This window comes from Pseudophryne corroboree, chromosome 5 (assembly GCF_028390025.1).
Source record: "Pseudophryne corroboree isolate aPseCor3 chromosome 5, aPseCor3.hap2, whole genome shotgun sequence".
Classification (NCBI taxonomy): Eukaryota; Metazoa; Chordata; class Amphibia; order Anura; family Myobatrachidae; genus Pseudophryne; species Pseudophryne corroboree.
In genome coordinates this window covers 400,231,474-400,250,804 of record NC_086448.1, presented here as the reverse complement: position 1 = coordinate 400,250,804, position 19,331 = coordinate 400,231,474, and the positions used below count along the sequence as shown (strand labels likewise).

The 19,331-nt window shown below is 43.8% G+C and overlaps 1 protein-coding gene across 2 annotated transcripts in view; it reads left to right on the top strand.

The window, feature by feature from the left end:
• MOCOS (molybdenum cofactor sulfurase) overlaps positions 1-19,331 on the top strand; it is a 1,370,999-nt gene that overhangs the window by 1,168,042 nt on the left and 183,626 nt on the right. For both annotated transcript variants that reach the window (XM_063922731.1, XM_063922730.1), the window contains one exon: positions 5,093-5,174. In XM_063922731.1, coding sequence (XP_063778801.1) covers positions 5,093-5,174 — 82 coding nt within the window. The remainder of the gene's footprint in view (positions 1-5,092; positions 5,175-19,331) is intronic.

Below are 19,331 nucleotides of genomic sequence, written 5' to 3'. Positions count from 1 at the left end.
ACAGAGATGATCCTCTGTCGAACGAGACCAATATTAAATAGAAACCAAGAAAAAAGTGTATCTCTGTGGAGCCACTTATTGAACTATAAATTAATATATTTGTGTCTAATTGATGATTAGATACAATTTGGTATAATTATATTTGGATACTAATCAAGAGAGGATGACTTTACACAAACACCCTTTTCTTTAAAACATTTGTTTCTTTTTATTGCTAAAAACAATTTTAAATTCTCATTTCAATTAAAAAGAGTTGATAAATACTTTTACAATGTATTTTTGTTCATTACAGACACAATATTTAGTTACAACTTTTCCAAACAATAAAAATATTTTCATCCAACGCGTTTCGTCTTATGGCGACTTCTTCAGGGGTGTTTCTTATGAATAAAGGATAATTATTTAGTTTGAAACGGCTGTATTTTCACAAAATTATAGTCCATATTTTACTGAGAATTATTTTAAAAAATAGTTAACTTCCATAGTTTTGCAGTATTTGATAGATCTTCCTATTTGAGACCGCCTGGTAATTAATATTATTCTTCCAAACAATGACTTGTATTTAGTTTTGTCCAACTTTTTATTTATCGTTTACCCACAATTCTTTCATATGTCAAAAAAAATATAAGGATCCAAAAGTGGACTGAATAATGTTAAGCCTCTTTTATTTTATTTCCCAGCAGCTCTCCTTATGTGTCCGCATACATAGAGATCCAAAAGTGGGATGCCGGTCACATGACCGGCATCCCACCGCACTCGGCGGCTAATTCAGACCTGATCGCTGCTGTGCAGTGAGCCGGTGCATGCCAGAGATGCGATCAGCATCTCAGCCCAGCGATCGCCAGGCAGAGGCGTTCGCTGGGCAGGCCAGCGGCGTTGGGCTGCTATTTGGGGGCATGGTCTGGGCAATGCAGGCATGCCCGGACCGTGAGTGGGGCAGGCCCTGGTTGCTGTGTGACGCCACACGTAGACACTGCAACCCGGAGAGCGACTGGTAGCTCTCTGCCAGCGCGCCGCGCGATGCTTTTGTACATGTGCGGGGGGGGCAGATCCAGACATGCGGGGGCAGACTAGCCCCGCATATCTGTGAAAGTGATCGTAGATGTGCTAAATTTAGCACATCTACGATCAAGTCTGAATTACCCCCTCATTACACTGTACTGTCGCCATTCATTCCGTTATTCCATCTCTGCAGTATAGCTACTCTGCCATCTAGTGATGCTGCCATGGCTACACGGTATGTTATACCTCTTGTGCTGCCCATGTCGGGACACTTCTACACAATGTTACAGGGCCACTTTTAGTTCCCAATCCGCCCCTGGCAACAGCCCCATCCCCTGCAGCACACACAGACTGCACCGGTTACCAGCAGGTAAATGCACGCTTGCTGGGCCCCACCAAGAGAGCAGAGATTGGACCTGTCCACCAATCAGCTGCTGCAGAGCTGTCATCATCCCTGCTGGGACGTTCATGCCTGATCCCACACACAGACGTCTCAGCAGAACAGCCAGTACAGCACCCCAGCAGTCACTGTGACCTGCATTCTGCAGCAGCATGACTGGGTGCAGGGGAGCGGCGGGCCCTAGAGACCCCAAGGGCACCATAGCAGCCGCATCCCCTGCACCCACGGTAGTTACGCCACTGAAAGTGACTGTAAGCTTTCTGACTGCATCCCCTTCCTTATAGTCTCACCTTAAATTAATAGGCACCACTATTGCCCTATCAGTTGATTAACATTTCCCACCCACCATTAAATGATTTTCCCCCACCTTATAATGCGTAGCCAATGCTTCTACTCATATTACGTTAAGAGCCCACCCACTTAGATTTTAATATTGTGATTGGTAAATAATGTTTATTTTATTTATTACTTAGTTTTTATGCAACTAGTACATTAGCAACAATATTTTACATAGCTACTGTATTATTATGGCTACATTCTTCACAAGACAAAGTGATTTAAATACATTAGATTGATTGTTACTTAGTTATTTTAGATGAATTTACAGTATGTCAGAAAGCCAATGTTTCACTTTTCTCTTAAACTATAGAATCCTAGGCTACATTAGTTTGCTTTCATCTGGCACCACCTTCTGGCATTTAGTATATTTTCCTTATAAGAAGCTAGTGGTTGTATATTCTGATTAATGAAGTATTACAGTTTGCTGATTTATTTAGCAAAATGGTTTGCATGTGTAATAATTATGCCAAATTGCAATGATACACCACATTTACTGTTTATGATAGAACTTCACCAAGGGTACATTACAAAAAAGTGAATTTGCCATAATTAAATAAAATTGTGTGCTTACAGAAGTGGTATCAACACTATGGGGGGAAATGTAATCGGGTGTGAGAATCAGAAAGTGAGAGATTTTGGTAAAATTCTCCTGTTTTTTTAAAGTGCCGACCCTTTAAATGGCAAAACCATGATGACTTTGCCATGTAAATGATTGTCGATTTAAAAAAAACAGGAAAATTTTACCAAAATCTTTCACTTTCTGATTCTCACACCCTATTACATTTCCCCCTATATGTTTTTTAAAATGTTAAGCAATTTTTAATATTACTGATCTTGAAATATATTTAACTGTTTAAATGTACAGGTTAACTGTTAAAGGACATAAGGCTACATGCGTCATCGCTTGGAGAGTGATAAAATGGAGAGAAAAGTACCAGCCAATCGACTCCTAACTGCCATGTTACAGGCTGTAGGGTAAATGTAGGAACGGGCGCTATGGGGGAGAAGCGGTATCAACATACGTTATGTGTGCTATACCACTTCTCACCCATGTAAGAAGGCTGCAGAGAGTGCACAGTGACAGTTGCACACCTGTCCATATCGGCGCTGCTATCCAAAAGATAGCAGACCGATATGTGATGGCAGTGTATGAATGGTCTGCATCGCTGACCGTTCCGACACCTGCAGCTTTCAATTTCGACAGCTGTAGGTGGTCATGCCCATAGATCACATCAGGGACAGAGCTGTCCCTGGCTGTGGTGGGGGTCAGCTCCAGAGTGTGCAGGGGATCTTGCGTGAGTAGCGAGATCCCGCGCATGCCCAGTGGAGCCGGACAGGAAGGAGACACAGTGCGTCACCTCTGAGCTAAAGTACTGTGTGCTTGGGGGACACCACCGGAGGCAGACAAGATGTTAATACATCTTGTCGATGTCCCTTCCTGCTTTGTCTCAGTAGTTAGGCAAATCAGGAAGTGTTATAGCGTCACGATCTGTGCCGCTATAATACATTTACCCCCTCTGTTTGAAAAATGAGAGTTAAGATGTGATTGGCTGGTGCTGTTTCTCTCTCCGTTCTATCACTTTCCAAGCGATGATGCATCTAGCCCATTATCACAGCAGTTTAAAAGACGTATGTACAATTTGAAACTAGGTAAACTATGGGCTCGACTCAATTCAGTGCGGATTGAATAGCGTGGGGAAGTAGTCGCTGCTGTAGTTCAGTGACACCTGACGAGAGGATTTCTTCTCACTTCCCTTCCTGGGGTGCAATCAGATATCCGAAAAAAGTGCTGGCATGATGCTGATCTCTGTCCTTAGTACGGTGGAAACAGCATTGCGCTGGGCACTTTAGATGGAGAATGACAGTTTTTGCTGTTGCCAGATAGGTAACTGTTTGCATAATATATAATTTAGGAATATTGAGATTAAAGAAATATTGTCTGAATGAAAATATCATTGATGATAAATGGAGATTTTAACCATGGTGAATAATATAGTGGATATATATATATAGTAAGGAACAGATATGAAATAGGTTTGAACATAAGAGGTAATGTTTAGATGATTGAGGAAATAATGTTTTGTATATGTGTGCATATAGATGTGTATTTGTGTGAGTCATTGTGCAGAGAACAGGTTTTAGGCCATAATGATAATAGGTATGTGACTTAGAACTCTTTTGGTCACTTAAATTCTGGAATTCACAGGTGTGCATACAATTAGATTGAAATCAAGCTTCAGAATACCTTTGGCAATCATAAAACTGGTTTGTCTATTGTCCAGTATAGGCCAAGCTAGGGACCATAAATTAGCTACTACGAAAAGAGATCACATTTATTGATAAAACATGGTCTAAACCACTTCAGGCAAAACTTGTCAATACAACAGAACTTTGGATGAAAAGACATTCTGAATTTTACAATACTCCACATGTTTGAGGCAGGGTGGGCACCACACGTTTTATGACACCATGCCTTCTTGAGCAGGACAAGCCAGCTCAGTTCAATGTTTGTTTTATGACACCTTGGAATGTAAATGGCAAACCTATAAATATCTTTTGCCTTGAAAACACTATGAGAACATACCAGCAGATGGTTAAGTTATAGGTATATATACATGAGTTCAGTCAGTGAGAGAGGAGCCAGTCAGGAGGAAGAGAGAACAGGAGATGACCTAGAAGATGCAGAAGGAAAGGATCTGTAACTTGCAAGTATACACTTTACGTTAGTAATTGTCTAAGTTTGTGAAACTGTGTTATGTTATGTATGTACAATAGTTAAGGAAGCATAAATAGTATTAGTATATATGTCACCACTGTGAATATCTTATTCTGTATGATTTGATTTTGCCTGTAAATAAACAATCATATGATAAGAGCGGTAATCTCAAGTTTGAACTCTCTTTAAAGAATCATAACTTCATAATTTCATAAGTCATATGTATAAGGACTGCATATATTTATCAGTCACTTAGTTTGTAAGCCTGACGTAATATATTTGCAGATATATATGATAAACACATATTAATTAAAATATATCCATATATTAATCATATATGATATATTAAATATTAATATAATTTATAAATATGATTCCATAAATCAATATTGTGGCAAAACACCCTGTTTAGTCAACGAGAACTGGCCTTCCCCGACATGACAGAATTGAATAGCAATGGGTGCTAATTCCTGATGCTATTCAAACCGTGCTGAATTGAATCAAGCCCTATGTTTTAACAATTCATTAAGAGTACTGCTTCAAATGTTCTTATTGTTTATTGATATTTTTACTTTTGTTAAAAACTAGCCTGATTTTACAAATGTGCATTTATTCATGTCTCTTTCTGGTTTTAGGCATGTCTCCTATAGAAATACCACTGAATGATGAGAGCAATGTCCCAGCTCAAGTATGTCTAAATAAAGTTTGTGGAGATAGGTATGTGGAAAAGCTACAATACTCCATTTGCTGAAGTAATAGGTTGTGCTAAATAATTGTAGAATATTTAAAATAGATGTACTAGACAGATTGCCCATAATCAACAGATTTACTTAACATACAATCAGAGCTGGAATTAAGTCTTTGTGGGTCCCAGGACATTTAGGACTGGGGGTCCCTTAAGACCAACATTTTGGGATACAGGGATCTGGTCATAGTGCATGCACATGAACAGGGGGGCGTGGCCGCAAGTCACATCACTTCCCCAGCTTACCCCAGCTAATGCGCACAGCTGGTTGGAGCATTCTCTCCCTGCCTTACCTCTAGCCCACAGGTAGGACAGTACCCGAAAAACAGTAGTGTCCCACCAAATCATGATTGTTTGGGGAGACATGCATACATACCTACATAATGAAACACATATACACATACATATATACTGTCACACACATACATACATAGTCACACACACATATAAACAAACATATATACAGTCACATACATACAGTCTGCATGCATAGATACATACATACATATATACATACATACTGTCACACAAATAGTCACACAAACAGTCACACATATAAACATAAATATGTAAACTCAGGTACAAATACCATCACACAATTATACACATAAATACATAGTAACACACACACATATAGTTACACAATACTGTCTCAGAAGTCATAAACATATAATCATACATACTGTACATACCCACAAATACATATAGTCACACACTTATACACATATACATATAGTGTACCCCCACCTCCTTCTAACACTTAGACATATATTGTTTGTAGTCTGAAAATTAGCTATTATCACATTAAATGTAATATATAATGCAGATATTGGGTGGAATTCAATTGATTATCGTGCCTGATCTCCCATCTAAAGTGACGGGAGATTGCGGGAGCGAAATTCAATTGCATGTCTTTATTGCGATGATTACGCCAATAGAGGTCAGGTTTAGCCGTGTAAAGCAGATAAACTCGATCAAAGTGCTGGGTGCGATTGTGAAAATTGGCAATTGGGCATCCAAATGGGTCACTTTTTGCACATGAAGTGCAGACACCAGTGAAAAAACTTTTGAATTCCACCCACTGAGTACTGATATATGAAATTGTGTATATTAGAGATGAGCGGGTTCTGTTCTCAGAGAACCGAACCCTACCAGACTTTGCCTTCTGAGTTCGGTTCTGAGCCAGGCTTGGGTTTTCCCAGCTGACTCGGAAACCCAAACGCGGCAAAATGTCATCATCCCGCTGTCGGATTCTCGCGGGATTTGGATTCAATATAAGGAGCCGCGCGTCACGGCCATTTTCACTCCAGTCTCTGAGAGTGTATTGAAAGGACGTGTCCTCAGTGTTCAGTGTCTGTGTGGTTGCGGGAAAGTGGGGTGGCGAGTCTTGTGCTGTGTTGTGCTGCTCAGTCCAGTCCAGTGTAGTCAGTGTATTGTGCTGCATCGGTCCAGCCAGTCAGTGTTGGTGTTCTCTCCTGCCATTGTAGCTGTATAATGTGGTGCTGTGTTGTGCTGTTCAGTCCAGTGTAGTCAGTGTATTGTGCTGCATGAGTCTAGCCAGTCACAGGACGGGATGTATTGAGATACATCGCCGCCCCTCGCCGGTTACCGCAGCGATGTTGATCTCATATGTAATAACATATGCAATCAACATCGCGATGCGGTGACGGGGGTCCCCCGCAATACCTGTTGGGTGGTCTGCAGGGGGGTCTCCGTCACCACCCAGGGGTCCCCACACTGCCTGGCCACCGGGAAGCAGCAGCAGGTTGCCCCCGGCGCCTCCTCCTCCCCCCTGCAGCCGGAAGGACGTCCGGCTACGTTGCTAGGGGGAGGAGGAGACTACCTTCCGGGTCCAGGGCAGCCTGGAGGAAGGTAAGCTGGGGGGTCGGCGTCTGCGGCGGTGTCGGCGGGTTGCGGCGGTCAGCGAAAAGAAGCACATAGGCTTTTATAGGGTATCGCCATCCAGAGCTGGCGATACCTTGGATGCCGAAAACGCAGCGGTAGGGGTTAGTAAATATGAAAATGCGGTAAAACCCCTGTTTTGGGGGGTTTTACCGCATTTTTGCTTTAGTACATCCCGCCCACAGTGTTGGTGTTCTCTGCTGCCATATATCCAGTGTAGCTGTATAAAGTGGTGCTATGTTGTGCTGTCCAGTCCAGTATAGCCAGTGTATTGTGTTGCATCAGTCCAGCCAGTCAGTGTTGGTGTTCTCTGCTGCCATATATCCAGTGTAGCTGTATAAAGTGTTGTTGTGTTGTGCTGCATCAGACCCGTGGTAGTGTCCTGTTCATCAGTCATTCCAGTGATGATATATGCTGCTGCTATATGTCCACTGCTGCCATATAATAATAATAATAACAACAACCACAAGTCCGTTACAGTGTTTTTGTGTTGTGCTGCATCAGACCATTGGTAGTGTCCTGTTCATGAGTCATTCCAGTGACGATATACGCTGCTGCTATATGTCCACTGCTGCCATATAATAATAATAATAACAACCCCAAGTCCCTTACAGTCTTGTTGTGTTGTGCTGCATCAGACCAGTGGTAGTGTCCTGTTCATCAGTCACTCCAGTGACGATATACGTTGCTGCTATATGTCCACTGCTGCCGTATAATAATAATAATTATAATAATAATAACAACCACAAGTCCCTTACAGTGTTGTTGTGTTGTGCTGCATCAGACCAGTGGTAGTGTCCTGTCCATCAGTCATTCCAGTCATTCCTGTGCCGCATATTTTCTCATATAACTCCCAAAAAATAATGAAGAGCAAAGATTTTGAGGATAAAATAGGGAAAGATCAAGAAGAACCACTTCCTCCTAGTGCTGAAGCTGCTGCCACTAGCCATGACATAGACGATAAAATGCCATCAATGCCGTTTGCCAACGCCGATGCCCAATGTGATAGTAGAGGGCATGTAAAATCAAAAAAGCCAAAGTTCAGTAAAAAGAACCAAAAAAAGAAATTTAAATGATCTAAGGAGAAACATAAACTTGCCAATATGCCATTTACGACATGGAGTGGCAAGGAACGGCTGAGGCCCTGGCCTATGTTCATAGCTAGTGGTTTAACTTCACATGACGATGGAAGCCCTCATCCTCCCGCTAGAAAAATTAAAAGAGTTAAGCTGGAAAGAGCACAGAAAAGAACTGTGCGTCCTTTGTGAGGAAGATGAAATATGACAGCAGTCATCCTTTTGCAAAGCGGATAACTGAGTCCTTGACAGCTATGTTGGTGTTAGATGTTCGTGCGTATCTTCCATTAGTTCAGTTGGACTTAGAGAACTGTTTGAGGTACTGTGTCCCTGGTATCAAATCCCATCAAGGTTCCACTTCTCTAGGAAGGCGATACAGAGAATGTACACAGACGTCAGAAAAAGAGTCACCAGTGTCCTACAAAATGCGGTTGTATCCAGTGTCCACTTAACCACGGACATGTGGACAAGTGGAACATGGCAGACTAAGGACTATGTGACTGTAACAGCCCACTGGATAGATGTATGGCCTCCCGCAGCAACAACAGCAGCGGCACCAGTAGCAGCATCTCGCAAACGCCAACTCGTTCCTAGGCAGGCTATGCTATGTATCCCCGCTTTCCTTAAGAGGCACACAGCTGACAACCTCTTATGGAAACTGAGGAACATCATCGTAGAATTGCTTACCCCAATTGGACTCTCCTGGGGATTTGTGATATCGGGCATCTCCACCAATATTGTGCGTGCATTACATCTAGGCAAATTCCAGCATGTCCCATGTTTTGCACATACAATTAATTTGGTGGTGCAGAATTTTTTTTAAAAATGACAGGGGTGTGCAGGAGATGCTGTCGGTGGCCCAAAAAATTGCGGACCACTTTCGGCATTCTGCCACTGCGTGCTGAAGACTGGAGCACCAGCAAACACTCCTGAACCTGCCCTGCCATCAACTGAAGCAAGAGGTGGCAATGAGGTGGAATTTAACACTCTATAGGCTTCAGAGGATAAAGGAACAGCAAAAAGCCATTAAAGCATATACATCCACCTACAATATAGGCAAGGGAGGGGTAATGCACCTGACTCAAGCACAGTGGAGAATGATTTCCATCTTGTGCAAGGTTCTCCAACCCTTCGAACTTGCCACACGTGAAGTCAGTTCAGACACTGCCAGCTTGAGTCAGGTAACTCCCCTAATCAGGCTTTTGCAGAAGCAACTCCGACGGAGCGATTCTGCAAAGTATGTGGGACTTGTCGATGGAGCCCTTGTTTTGCTTTGCCAGGATACAAGGGTGATCAATTTGTTGAAATCAGAGCACTACATTTTGGCCACCGTGCTTGATCCTAGGTTTAAAGCCTATGTTGTATCTCTCTTTCCAGCAGACACAAGTGTGCAGAGGTGTAAAGACCTGCTGGTTAGTAAATTGTCAACTCAAGCGGAACGTGACCCGTCAACACCTCGTCCTTCAATTTCTCCCGGCACTGGGGCTGCAAGGAAAAGGATAAGATATCCTAGCCCACCCTCTGGCGGTGATGCAGGGCAGTCAGGAGCGAATGCTGACATCTGGTCCGGACTGAAGGACCTGCCAACGATTACTGACATGTCTACTGTCACTGCATATGATTCTGTCACCATTGAAAGAATGGTGGAGGATTATATGAGTGACAGAATCCAAGTAGGCATATCAGACAGTCCATATGTATACTGGCAGGAAAAAGAGGCAATTTGGATTCCCTTGCACAAACTGGCTTTATTTTACCTAAGTTGCCCACCCTCCAGTGTGTTCTCAGAAAGAGTGTTTAGTGCAGCCGGTAACCTTTTCAGCGATCGGCGTAGGAGGTTACTTCCACTAAATGTGAAGATGATGTTCATCAAAATGAATGATAAATTCCTCCGGGAAGACCTTTACCAGCAATTGCCTCCATAAAGTACACCGGAACCTGTGATGGTGGATTCCAGTGGGGACGGATTAATACTCTTTGAGGAGGAGGATGTACACAGTAAAAGGGTGAGGAATCTGAGGATGAGGTCGACATCTTTACTATGTAGAGCCAGTTTGTGCAAGGAGAGATTGATTGCTTCTTTTTTGGTGGGGGCCCAAACAAACCAGTAATTTCAGCCACAGTCATGTGGTAGACCCTGTCATTGAAATGATTGGTTTGTTAAAGTGTGCACGTCCTGTTTATACAACAAAAGAGTGGGAGGGCCCAAGGACAATTCCATCTTGCACCTCTTTTTCTTTTTTGCATCATGTGCTGTTTGGGGACTAGTTTTTTTAAGTGCCATCCTGTCTGTAACTGCAGTGGCACTCCTAGATGGGCCATGTATTTGTACCGCGCACTTGTGTCGCTTAGCTTGGCCATCCAGCTACCTCATTGCATCTCTTTTCTTCTTTGCATGATGTGCTGTTTGGGGCCTATTTTTTAAATCTGCCATCCTGTCTGACACTGCAGTGCCACTCCTAGATGGGCCAGGTGTTTGTGCCACACACTTGTGTCACTTAGCTTAGTCATCCAGCTACCTAATTGCACCTCTTTTTCTTCTTTGCATGATGTGCTGTTTGGGGCCTATTTTTTTAAATCTGCCATCCTGTCTGACACTGCAGTGCCACTCCTAGATGGGCCAGTTGTTTCGCTTAGCTTAGTCATACAGCCACCTCGGTGCAACCTTTTGGCCTAAAAACAATATTGTGAAGTGTGAGGTGTTCAGAATAGACTGGAAATGAGTGGAAATTACTGTTATTGAGGTTAATAATACCGTAGGTGCAAAATTATCCCCAAATTCTGTGATTTTACCTGTTTTTATGTTTAAAAAAAAAAAATCCAGATCCAAAACCAAAACCCGAAAGGGTGGTTTTGGCAAAACCAAGCCAAAACCAAAACACGAAAGTGGAATTAGAACCAAAACCAAAACACAAAACACGAAAAAGTGCCAGCCACACATCTTTAGTTTTTATGCCTAAAAGTAGTGCAGTAGTGTAGTGCACCCTTATGTTGTATAAACAGGACATGCACACTTTAACAAACCCATAATTTTGGCGACAGGGTCTGCCACACCACTATGGCTGAAATGACTGGTTTGTTAGGGTCCACACCAAAAAAGAAGCAATCAATCTCTCATTGCACAAACTGGCTCTACAGAGGCAAGATGTCAACCTAATCATCATCATCCGTTTCCTCACCCCTTCCACTGTCATCAACCTCCTCACAAAGTATTAATTCGTCCCCACTGGAATCCACCATCACAGGTCCCTGTGTACTTTCTGGAGGCAATTGCTGGTAAAGATCTTCCCGGAGGAATTTATAATTCATTTTGATGAACATCATCTTCTCCACATTTAGTGGAAGTAACCTCCTACGCCGATCGCTGAAAAGGTTACCGGCTGCACTAAACACTCGTTCAGAGTACACACTGGAGGGGGGTCAACTTAGGTAAAATAAAGCCAGTTTGTGCAACAGCCTCCAAATTGCCTCTTTTTCCTGCCAATATATGTACAGACTGTCTGACATGCCTACTTGGATGCTGTCACTCATATAATCCTCCACCATTCTTTCAATGGTGACAGAATCATATGCAGTGACAGTAGACATGTCAGTAATCGTTGGCAGGTCCTTCAGTCCGGACCAGATGTCAGCTTTCGCTCCTGACTGCCCTGCATCACCGCCAGCGGGTGGACTAGGAAATCTTATCCTTTTCCTTGCAGCCCCAGTGGCGGGAGAAATTGAAGGACGAGCTGTTGACGGGTCACGTTCCACTTGAGTTGACAATTTACTAACCAGCAGGTCTTTGCACCTCTGCACACTTGTGTCTGCTGGAAAGAGAGATACAACATAGGCTTTAAACCTAGGATCGAGCACGGTGGCCAAAATGTGGTGCACTGATTTCAACAGATTGACCACCTTTGAATCCTGGCAAAGTGAATGAAGGGATCCATCCACAAGTCCCACATACTTTGCGGAATCGCTCCATCTTAGCTCCTCCTTCAATTTCTCCAACTGCTTCTGCTAAATCCTGATGAGGGGAATGACCTGACTCAAGCTGGCAGTGTCTGAACTGACTTCACCTGTGGCAAGTTCGAAGGGTTGGAGAACCTTGCACAAGATGGAAATCATTCTCCACTGCACTTGAGTCAGGTGCATTACCCCTCCTTTGCCTATATTGTAGGTGGATGTATAGGCTTGAATGGCCTTTTGCTGCTCCTCCATCCTCTGAAGCATATAGAGTTTTGAATTCCACCTCGTTACCACCTCTTGCTTCAGTTGATGGCAGGGCAGGTTCAGGAGTGTTTACTGGCGCTCCAGTCTTCAGCACGCAGTGGCAGAATGCCGAAAGTGGCCCACAATTTTACGGGCCACCAACTGCATCTCCTGCACACTCGTCATTTTTCCAAAAATTCTGCACCAAATTAATTGTATGTGCAAAACATGGGACATGTTGGAAATTGCCCAGATTTAATGCACGCACAATATTGGTGGCATTGTCCGATATGACAAATCCCCAGGAGAGTCTAATTGGGGTAAGACATTCTGCGATTATGTTCTTCAGTATCCGTAAGAGGTTGTCAGCTGTGTGCCTCTTACGGAAAGCAATGATACATACATAGCGTAGTCTGCCTTGGAACGAGTTGGCATTTGCAAGATGCTGCTACTGGTGCTGCTGCTGTTGTTGCTACGGAAGGCAATACATCTATCCAGTGAGCTATCACAGTCATATAGTCCTTAGTCTGCCCTGTTCCACTTGTCCACATGTCTGTGGTTAAGTGGACACTGGATACAATCGCATTTTGTAGGACATTGGTGACTCTTTTTCTGACGTATGTGTACATTCTCGGTATTGCCTGTCTAGAGAAGTGGAACCTAGATGGGATTTGATACCAGGGACACAGTAACTCAAACAATTCTCTAAGTCCCACTGAACTAATGGCGGATACAGGATGCACATCTAACACCAACATAGCTGTCAAGGCTTCAGTTATCTGCTTTGCAAAAGGATGACTGCTGTCATATTTCATCTTCCTCAGAAAGGATTGTTGGACAGTCAATTGCTAACTGGAAGTAGTACAAGTGGTCTTCCGACATCCCCTCTGGGATGACAATTGACTCCCAGCAGCAACAACAGCAGCGACAGCAACAGCAGGCGTACCACTCAAGGATCCTACAGAGGAATCCCGGTTAGGAGAGGACTCCTCAGTCTTGACAGTGACATGGCCTGCAGGACTACTGACGTTCCTGACTGAGGAGGAAGTTGACGTTGAGGGAGTTGGTGGTGTGGCTTGCAGGAGCTTGGGTACATGAGGAAGAAGGGATTTAGGTGTCAGTGGACTGCTTATTCTCTTACCCAAAGTTTCACAACTTGACACTGACTTTTGATGAACGCGCAGCAGGTGACGTATAAGGGAGGATGTTCCTAGGTGGTTAACATCCTTACCCATACTTATTACAGATTAACAGAGGCAACAGATGGCTTGACACCTGTTGTCCGGATTTGTGGAGAAATAATTCCACACCGAAGAGGTGGCTTTTTTGGTAGTTTGCCCAGTCATCACAATGGGTTTCTTCATCCCACGGACAACAGGTGTCTCCCCCGGTGCCTGACTTAAACAAACCACATCACCATCAGTATCCTCATCCTCAACTTCCTCCTCAGCGCCAGCAACACCCATATCCTCATCTTGGTGTACTTCAACTGTGACATCTTCAATTTCAATATCAGTAACTGGACTGTGGGTGCTCCTTCCAGCAATTGCAGGGGACGTGCAAATGGTGGAAGGAGCCACCTCTTCCCGTCCAGTGTTGGGAAGGTCAGGCATTGCAACCGCCGACACACTTGGACTCTCCTTGGGGATTTGTGATACCATCTCAGAATGCACAGTTCTTTTCGGTGCTCTTTCCAGCTTAACTCTTTTATTTTTTCTAGCGGAAGGATGAGGGCTTCCATCATCATGTGAGGCTGAACCACTAGCCATGAACATAGGCCAGGGCCTCAGCCTTTCCTTGCCACTTCGTTTGGTAAATGGCATATTGGCAAGTTTATGTTTCTCCTCAGACGATTTAAATTTCTTTTTTTGGTTCTTTTTACTGAACTTTGGCTTTTTGGATTTTACATGCCCTCTACTATCACATTGGGCATCGACGTTGATGGCATTTCATCGTCTATGTCATGGCTAGTGGCTGCAGCTTCAGCACTAGGAGGAAGTGGTTCTTGATCTTTCCCTATTTTATGCTCCAAATTTTTGTTCTCCATTATTTTTTGGGAGTTATATAAGACAATATGCGGCACAGGAATGACTGATGGACAGGACACTACCACTGGTCTGATGCAGCACAACACAACAACACTGTAAGGGACTTTTGGTTGTTGTTGTTGTTGTTATAATTATTATAATACTGTAGCAGTGGACATATAGCAGCTGCGTATATCGTCACTGGAATGACTGGTGGACAGGGCACTACCACTGGTCTGATGCAGCACAACACAACAAGACTGTAAGGGACTTGTGGTTGTTGTTATAATTATTATAATACTGTAGCATTGGACATATAGCAGCAGTGTATATCATCACTGGAATGACTGATGGACAGGACACTACCACTGGTCTGATGCAGCACAACACAACAACACTGTAAGGGACTTGTGGTTGTTGTTATAATTATTATAATACTGTAGCAGTGGACATATAGCAGCAGCGTATATCGTCACTGGAATGACTGATGGAAAGGACACTACCACTGGTCTGATGCAGCACAACACAACAACACTGTAAGGGACTTATACAGCTACACTGGATATATGGCAGCAGAGGACACCAACACTGTGACTGGCTGGACTGATGCAGCACAATACACTGACTACACTGGACTGGACAGTACAACACAGCACAAGACTCGCCACCCTACTTTTCGGCCCCCGCACAGACACTGAACACTGAGGACACGTCCTCTCAATACACTCTCCGAGACTGGAGTGAAAATGGCCGCGACGCGTGGCTCCTTTTATGGAATCTACATCCCACGAGAATCCAACAGCAGGATGATGACGTTTTGCCTCGTTTGGGTTTCTGAGTCAGGCAGGAAAACCCGAGCTTGGCATGGAACAGGACTCAGAAGGCAAAGTCGGGTAGGGTTCGGTTCTCTGAGAACCGAACCCGCTCATCTGTAATCATAAGATGACAGAACATTGATATTTAATGTTGGAAATCCATATAATTATCACTTGGTGCATATGACATTAAACAGAAACAGTTAAAAATAAATAGAATTACTTACGGGTCCGGGTCTGATGGGATAGGAAGCTCACTGCTGGAGCTCCGTAACCACCGCCCTGCTCTAAACCTTTTCTAAGCTGCCCCCAGCCTCCATAATCCTCGGGACACCTCTGGCAGCACCCATGACCGCAATAGAATGCTTCATGACCCCCATGGCTGTGGCTTGCCCAACCTCCTGCCGGCGCCATATTGCCTGCCGCGCAGCGCTTCTCCTGCCTCGCGGCAGGCAATATGGTGCCTGACTCGAGACCCGAGGTGGTCTCCCTAGCATTCAAGAAAGTGGCCGCGGACAGTGCTGGAAGCGCAGCCTCTTAGGTATGCTGTGCTCCTGATGCTCCAGTGACATATGGAGATGTGGTGGAAGCCATAAGTGCCACCATGACCCCTCTTCTCTCCCAGGCTGTATTTGACTTTACATAGCAGCTGCAGCATCACACACAGAGAGTCACACATACTGAATCTCAGCTGCAGGCACATGACATTGAAGGGCTGCATCATTCTCTGAAGTCTTTAACGTCTAAAAATTATCAAATATGGAATAAACTAGATGTTTTTGAAAACAGATCGAGTAGAAATAATATAAGATTGGTAGGATTACCTGAATCAGTGAAAGGCTCAGCTCTAGCTCATTTTGTACGTATCATCCTCCCTTCGCTGTTGTACATTGAGCAGGAATGTCATGACCTTGTGATTGAAAGAGTCCGCCGTGTGGGACCAGTCCCTACCATTAATAGGCCACGCCCGCGTGTGACTTCATTTCAACGTCTGAATTACCTACACAAAGGGGTATATGCAATTGCGGTCGAATTGACGCGAAAGTTGAAAAACTGGACATTTTCGACAAAAAAAATGTCGAATTGGATTCTTCAATGCAATATAGTACTTTTCTACAAAATACCTGCCATTTCAGATTCGACTTTTTGCAAATCGACATTTTCAAAATTCGACATGTCTGCAATGGTCAAAATGCGGCTTTTCGACAAAAGTATATTCAATTGAAGAATGTCGATTCGACAACGGTGCTTTTCGACAGCAATTTCATCATTTTCAGTCCGCCTCACTTTGCTGGCGGGATCTACTAAAAAAAATTTTACAAAATTTTTTTTTTTTGCTTTTTGGATTGCTAATAGCATATCTATTTATATTTGAAGGGATTATCTACTTGGTTTGTCTTTTTTGACTTACAAGTATTATTTAATTGATTTTTAAAAGAATATTTTTTTCTTCACTCTGTTGAAAGAAATGTACCCATGATTCCACAGTTTTACCCAGGATACACTTCTGCAAAGCCCCTCCTCTATCCTCACTCCCAGGTTTGAGACTTCAGGGAGAAGGAGCCATTACAGTCAGCTCTCTTGTGGAATCGTTTTTTTAGGACAATCCCTGCGTTTTAACTCATTTATATCCTATTTTTGTACTGACTACAATAATGGAGCCTTTTTCTGACCAGATTGTGATGTTCATGCTGGCTGCAAGCATGGAGGAAGAAAGGGCTGGTGAACATCAGGATCAAAGTCAGCAAATGTCTGCATTGGGTGAGTCAGTATTGCGTGTTTCATTTCCACGTCCACGCCAGTATCGCACTAGGCGTGAACTGGAGGATCTCAGCGAGTTCGAAGTGATTCAAAATTATCGCTTATCGACTTGCAACATATATTCGCTGTACGCTCTGTTGGAGGCCGACCTGGAACCTCGGGCACGGACCAATCGCTCAGTCAGCAGTTTCCAGAAACTGCTGGCTACGTTACATTTTTTGGCGTCAGGCACATTCCAGCCTACTTTGTCTCAAACATGCGGTTTTTCACAGTCGACACTGTCGCGCTGTATAACCCAGGTCATTAGGGCTTTCCGCAAATTGACGATCCAGTTCATCACATTTCCAGATACGGACAGCGGATGTCGTGAGATCAAATTAGGCTTTTTTACCAAATACAATTTTACTAATGTTCTGGGCACGATTGACTGTACCCACATGCAGTTCAGACCGCCACGGAATTCGGAAGAATGTTTTCGGAAACGAAAACATTTCCATTCCATGAATATACAGGCGGTCTGTGATGTCAACATGAAATTTTTGAATATTTTTGTGGGATTTCCTGGATCGTCTCACGACTCCTTCATCCTAAGTCAGTCATCGCTGTTTGACAATTTCGAAACAGGAAACATTCCAGGTGGCTGGCTGTTAGGTATTAATTTTAATTGTTTTTATTTTATTTAATTTTTAATTTTTATTTTTTATATTACCCACCATTTTTTTTCATTTCCATAGGCGATGCGGGTTATCCAAACAAATCGTGGCACTTGACCCCATTGTCTAATCCTGTTGGTAGAGCAGGAAAACGTTACCAAGAGACACACAAAGCATCGAGGCAAATAATTGAGCGTGCCTTCGGTGTGCTTAAAAGCCGGTTTAGATCTTTAGACACTTCCGGTGGTGCTCTTTTGTACTCGCCGGCGAAGGTTTGCGGCATGGCAGGAGCTGGAGCTGGAAGGCCAGCCTGTACATAAGCATGTGCAATCACCATTCTAATCCATCTGGCCAAGGTCTGCCTATTAGCAGGCCAGCCACATTTGTGAAAACCAAAAAGGACAAAGAGAGAATCAGATCTTTGTAAGCGAAGCTGTTCTCTTCACATAAATACGGAGAGACCGTACCACATCCAAAGACCGCTCTTTGGAGAAAAAACATGGAGAGGTAAAGGCCAGAACCACAATCTCTTGGTTAAGGTGGAAAGAAGACACCATCTTAGGCAAATAACCAGGGCGTGTTCTAAGAACGGCCCGGTCATGGTGAAAAATCAGAAAGGGCAACCAACAGGACAAGGCACCCAAGTCTGAAACCCGTCTAGCAGAGGCAATAGCCAGCATAAACAAGACCTTAAGAGTAGGCCACTTAAAGGTCCACAGATTCAAGAGGTTCAAAAGGAGACTCTTGTAAGGCATCCAGAACAACCAACAAATCCCAAGGAGCCACAGGCAGGCCATAGGGAGGTTGAATTGATAAAACACCCTGAGTGAATGTATGAACATCAGGCAGTGTCACAATTTTTCTCTGAAACCAAATCGACAAGGCAGAAAATGAACCATGAAGAAGGCCAGACGAAGGCCTAAGTCCAGGCCCTGTTGCAGGAAAGCCCAAAGTTTGGTTGTACTGAACTTGTATGCATCATAATTGTTAGTTGCACACCAAGTAAAATAAGAATTCCAGACCCTATGATAAATCCGAGCAGAAGCCAGTTTACGGGCCTTCAACATAGTTTGAATGACCGCTTCAGAAAAACCTTTGGCCCTCAGTACTGAAGCTTTAAGAGCCACGCCGTCAAAGCCAGCCAGGCCAAATCCTGAACAAGGAGCTCTGGGCACTGCGGAAGCAGAAGAGGATGCTCTATCGAGAGACCATGTAGGTCTTAGAGCTAATGCTGTCTGGGCCATGCTGGAGCAATTAGAAGTAGTATTCCTCCTTCTTGCTTGAACTTCCTTATCACCCTGGGCAGAAGTGACACTGGAGGGAACACGTATGGCAGCCGAAAGTTCCATGGAATTGCCAGTGCGCCCACAAACACTTCTTGAGGATCCCTTGTTCTTGCTCCGAAGACTGGAACCTTGTGATTGTGTCGAGACGCCATCAGGTCTACATCTGGTAGGACCCACTTGTCCACTAGGAGTTGAAAGACTTCTGGATGAAGACTCCACTCTCCGGCGTGTATGTCCTGACGACTGAGGAAATCCGCTTCCCAGTTGAGGACTCCCGTAATGAACACTGCCGATATGGCTGGCAGATGGTGTTCCGCCCAATGAAGGATCTTTGACACTTCCATCATTGCTATGCGGCTTTGAGTACCGCCTTGATGAATTATGTATGCCACCATGGTGGCATTGTTAGACTGTA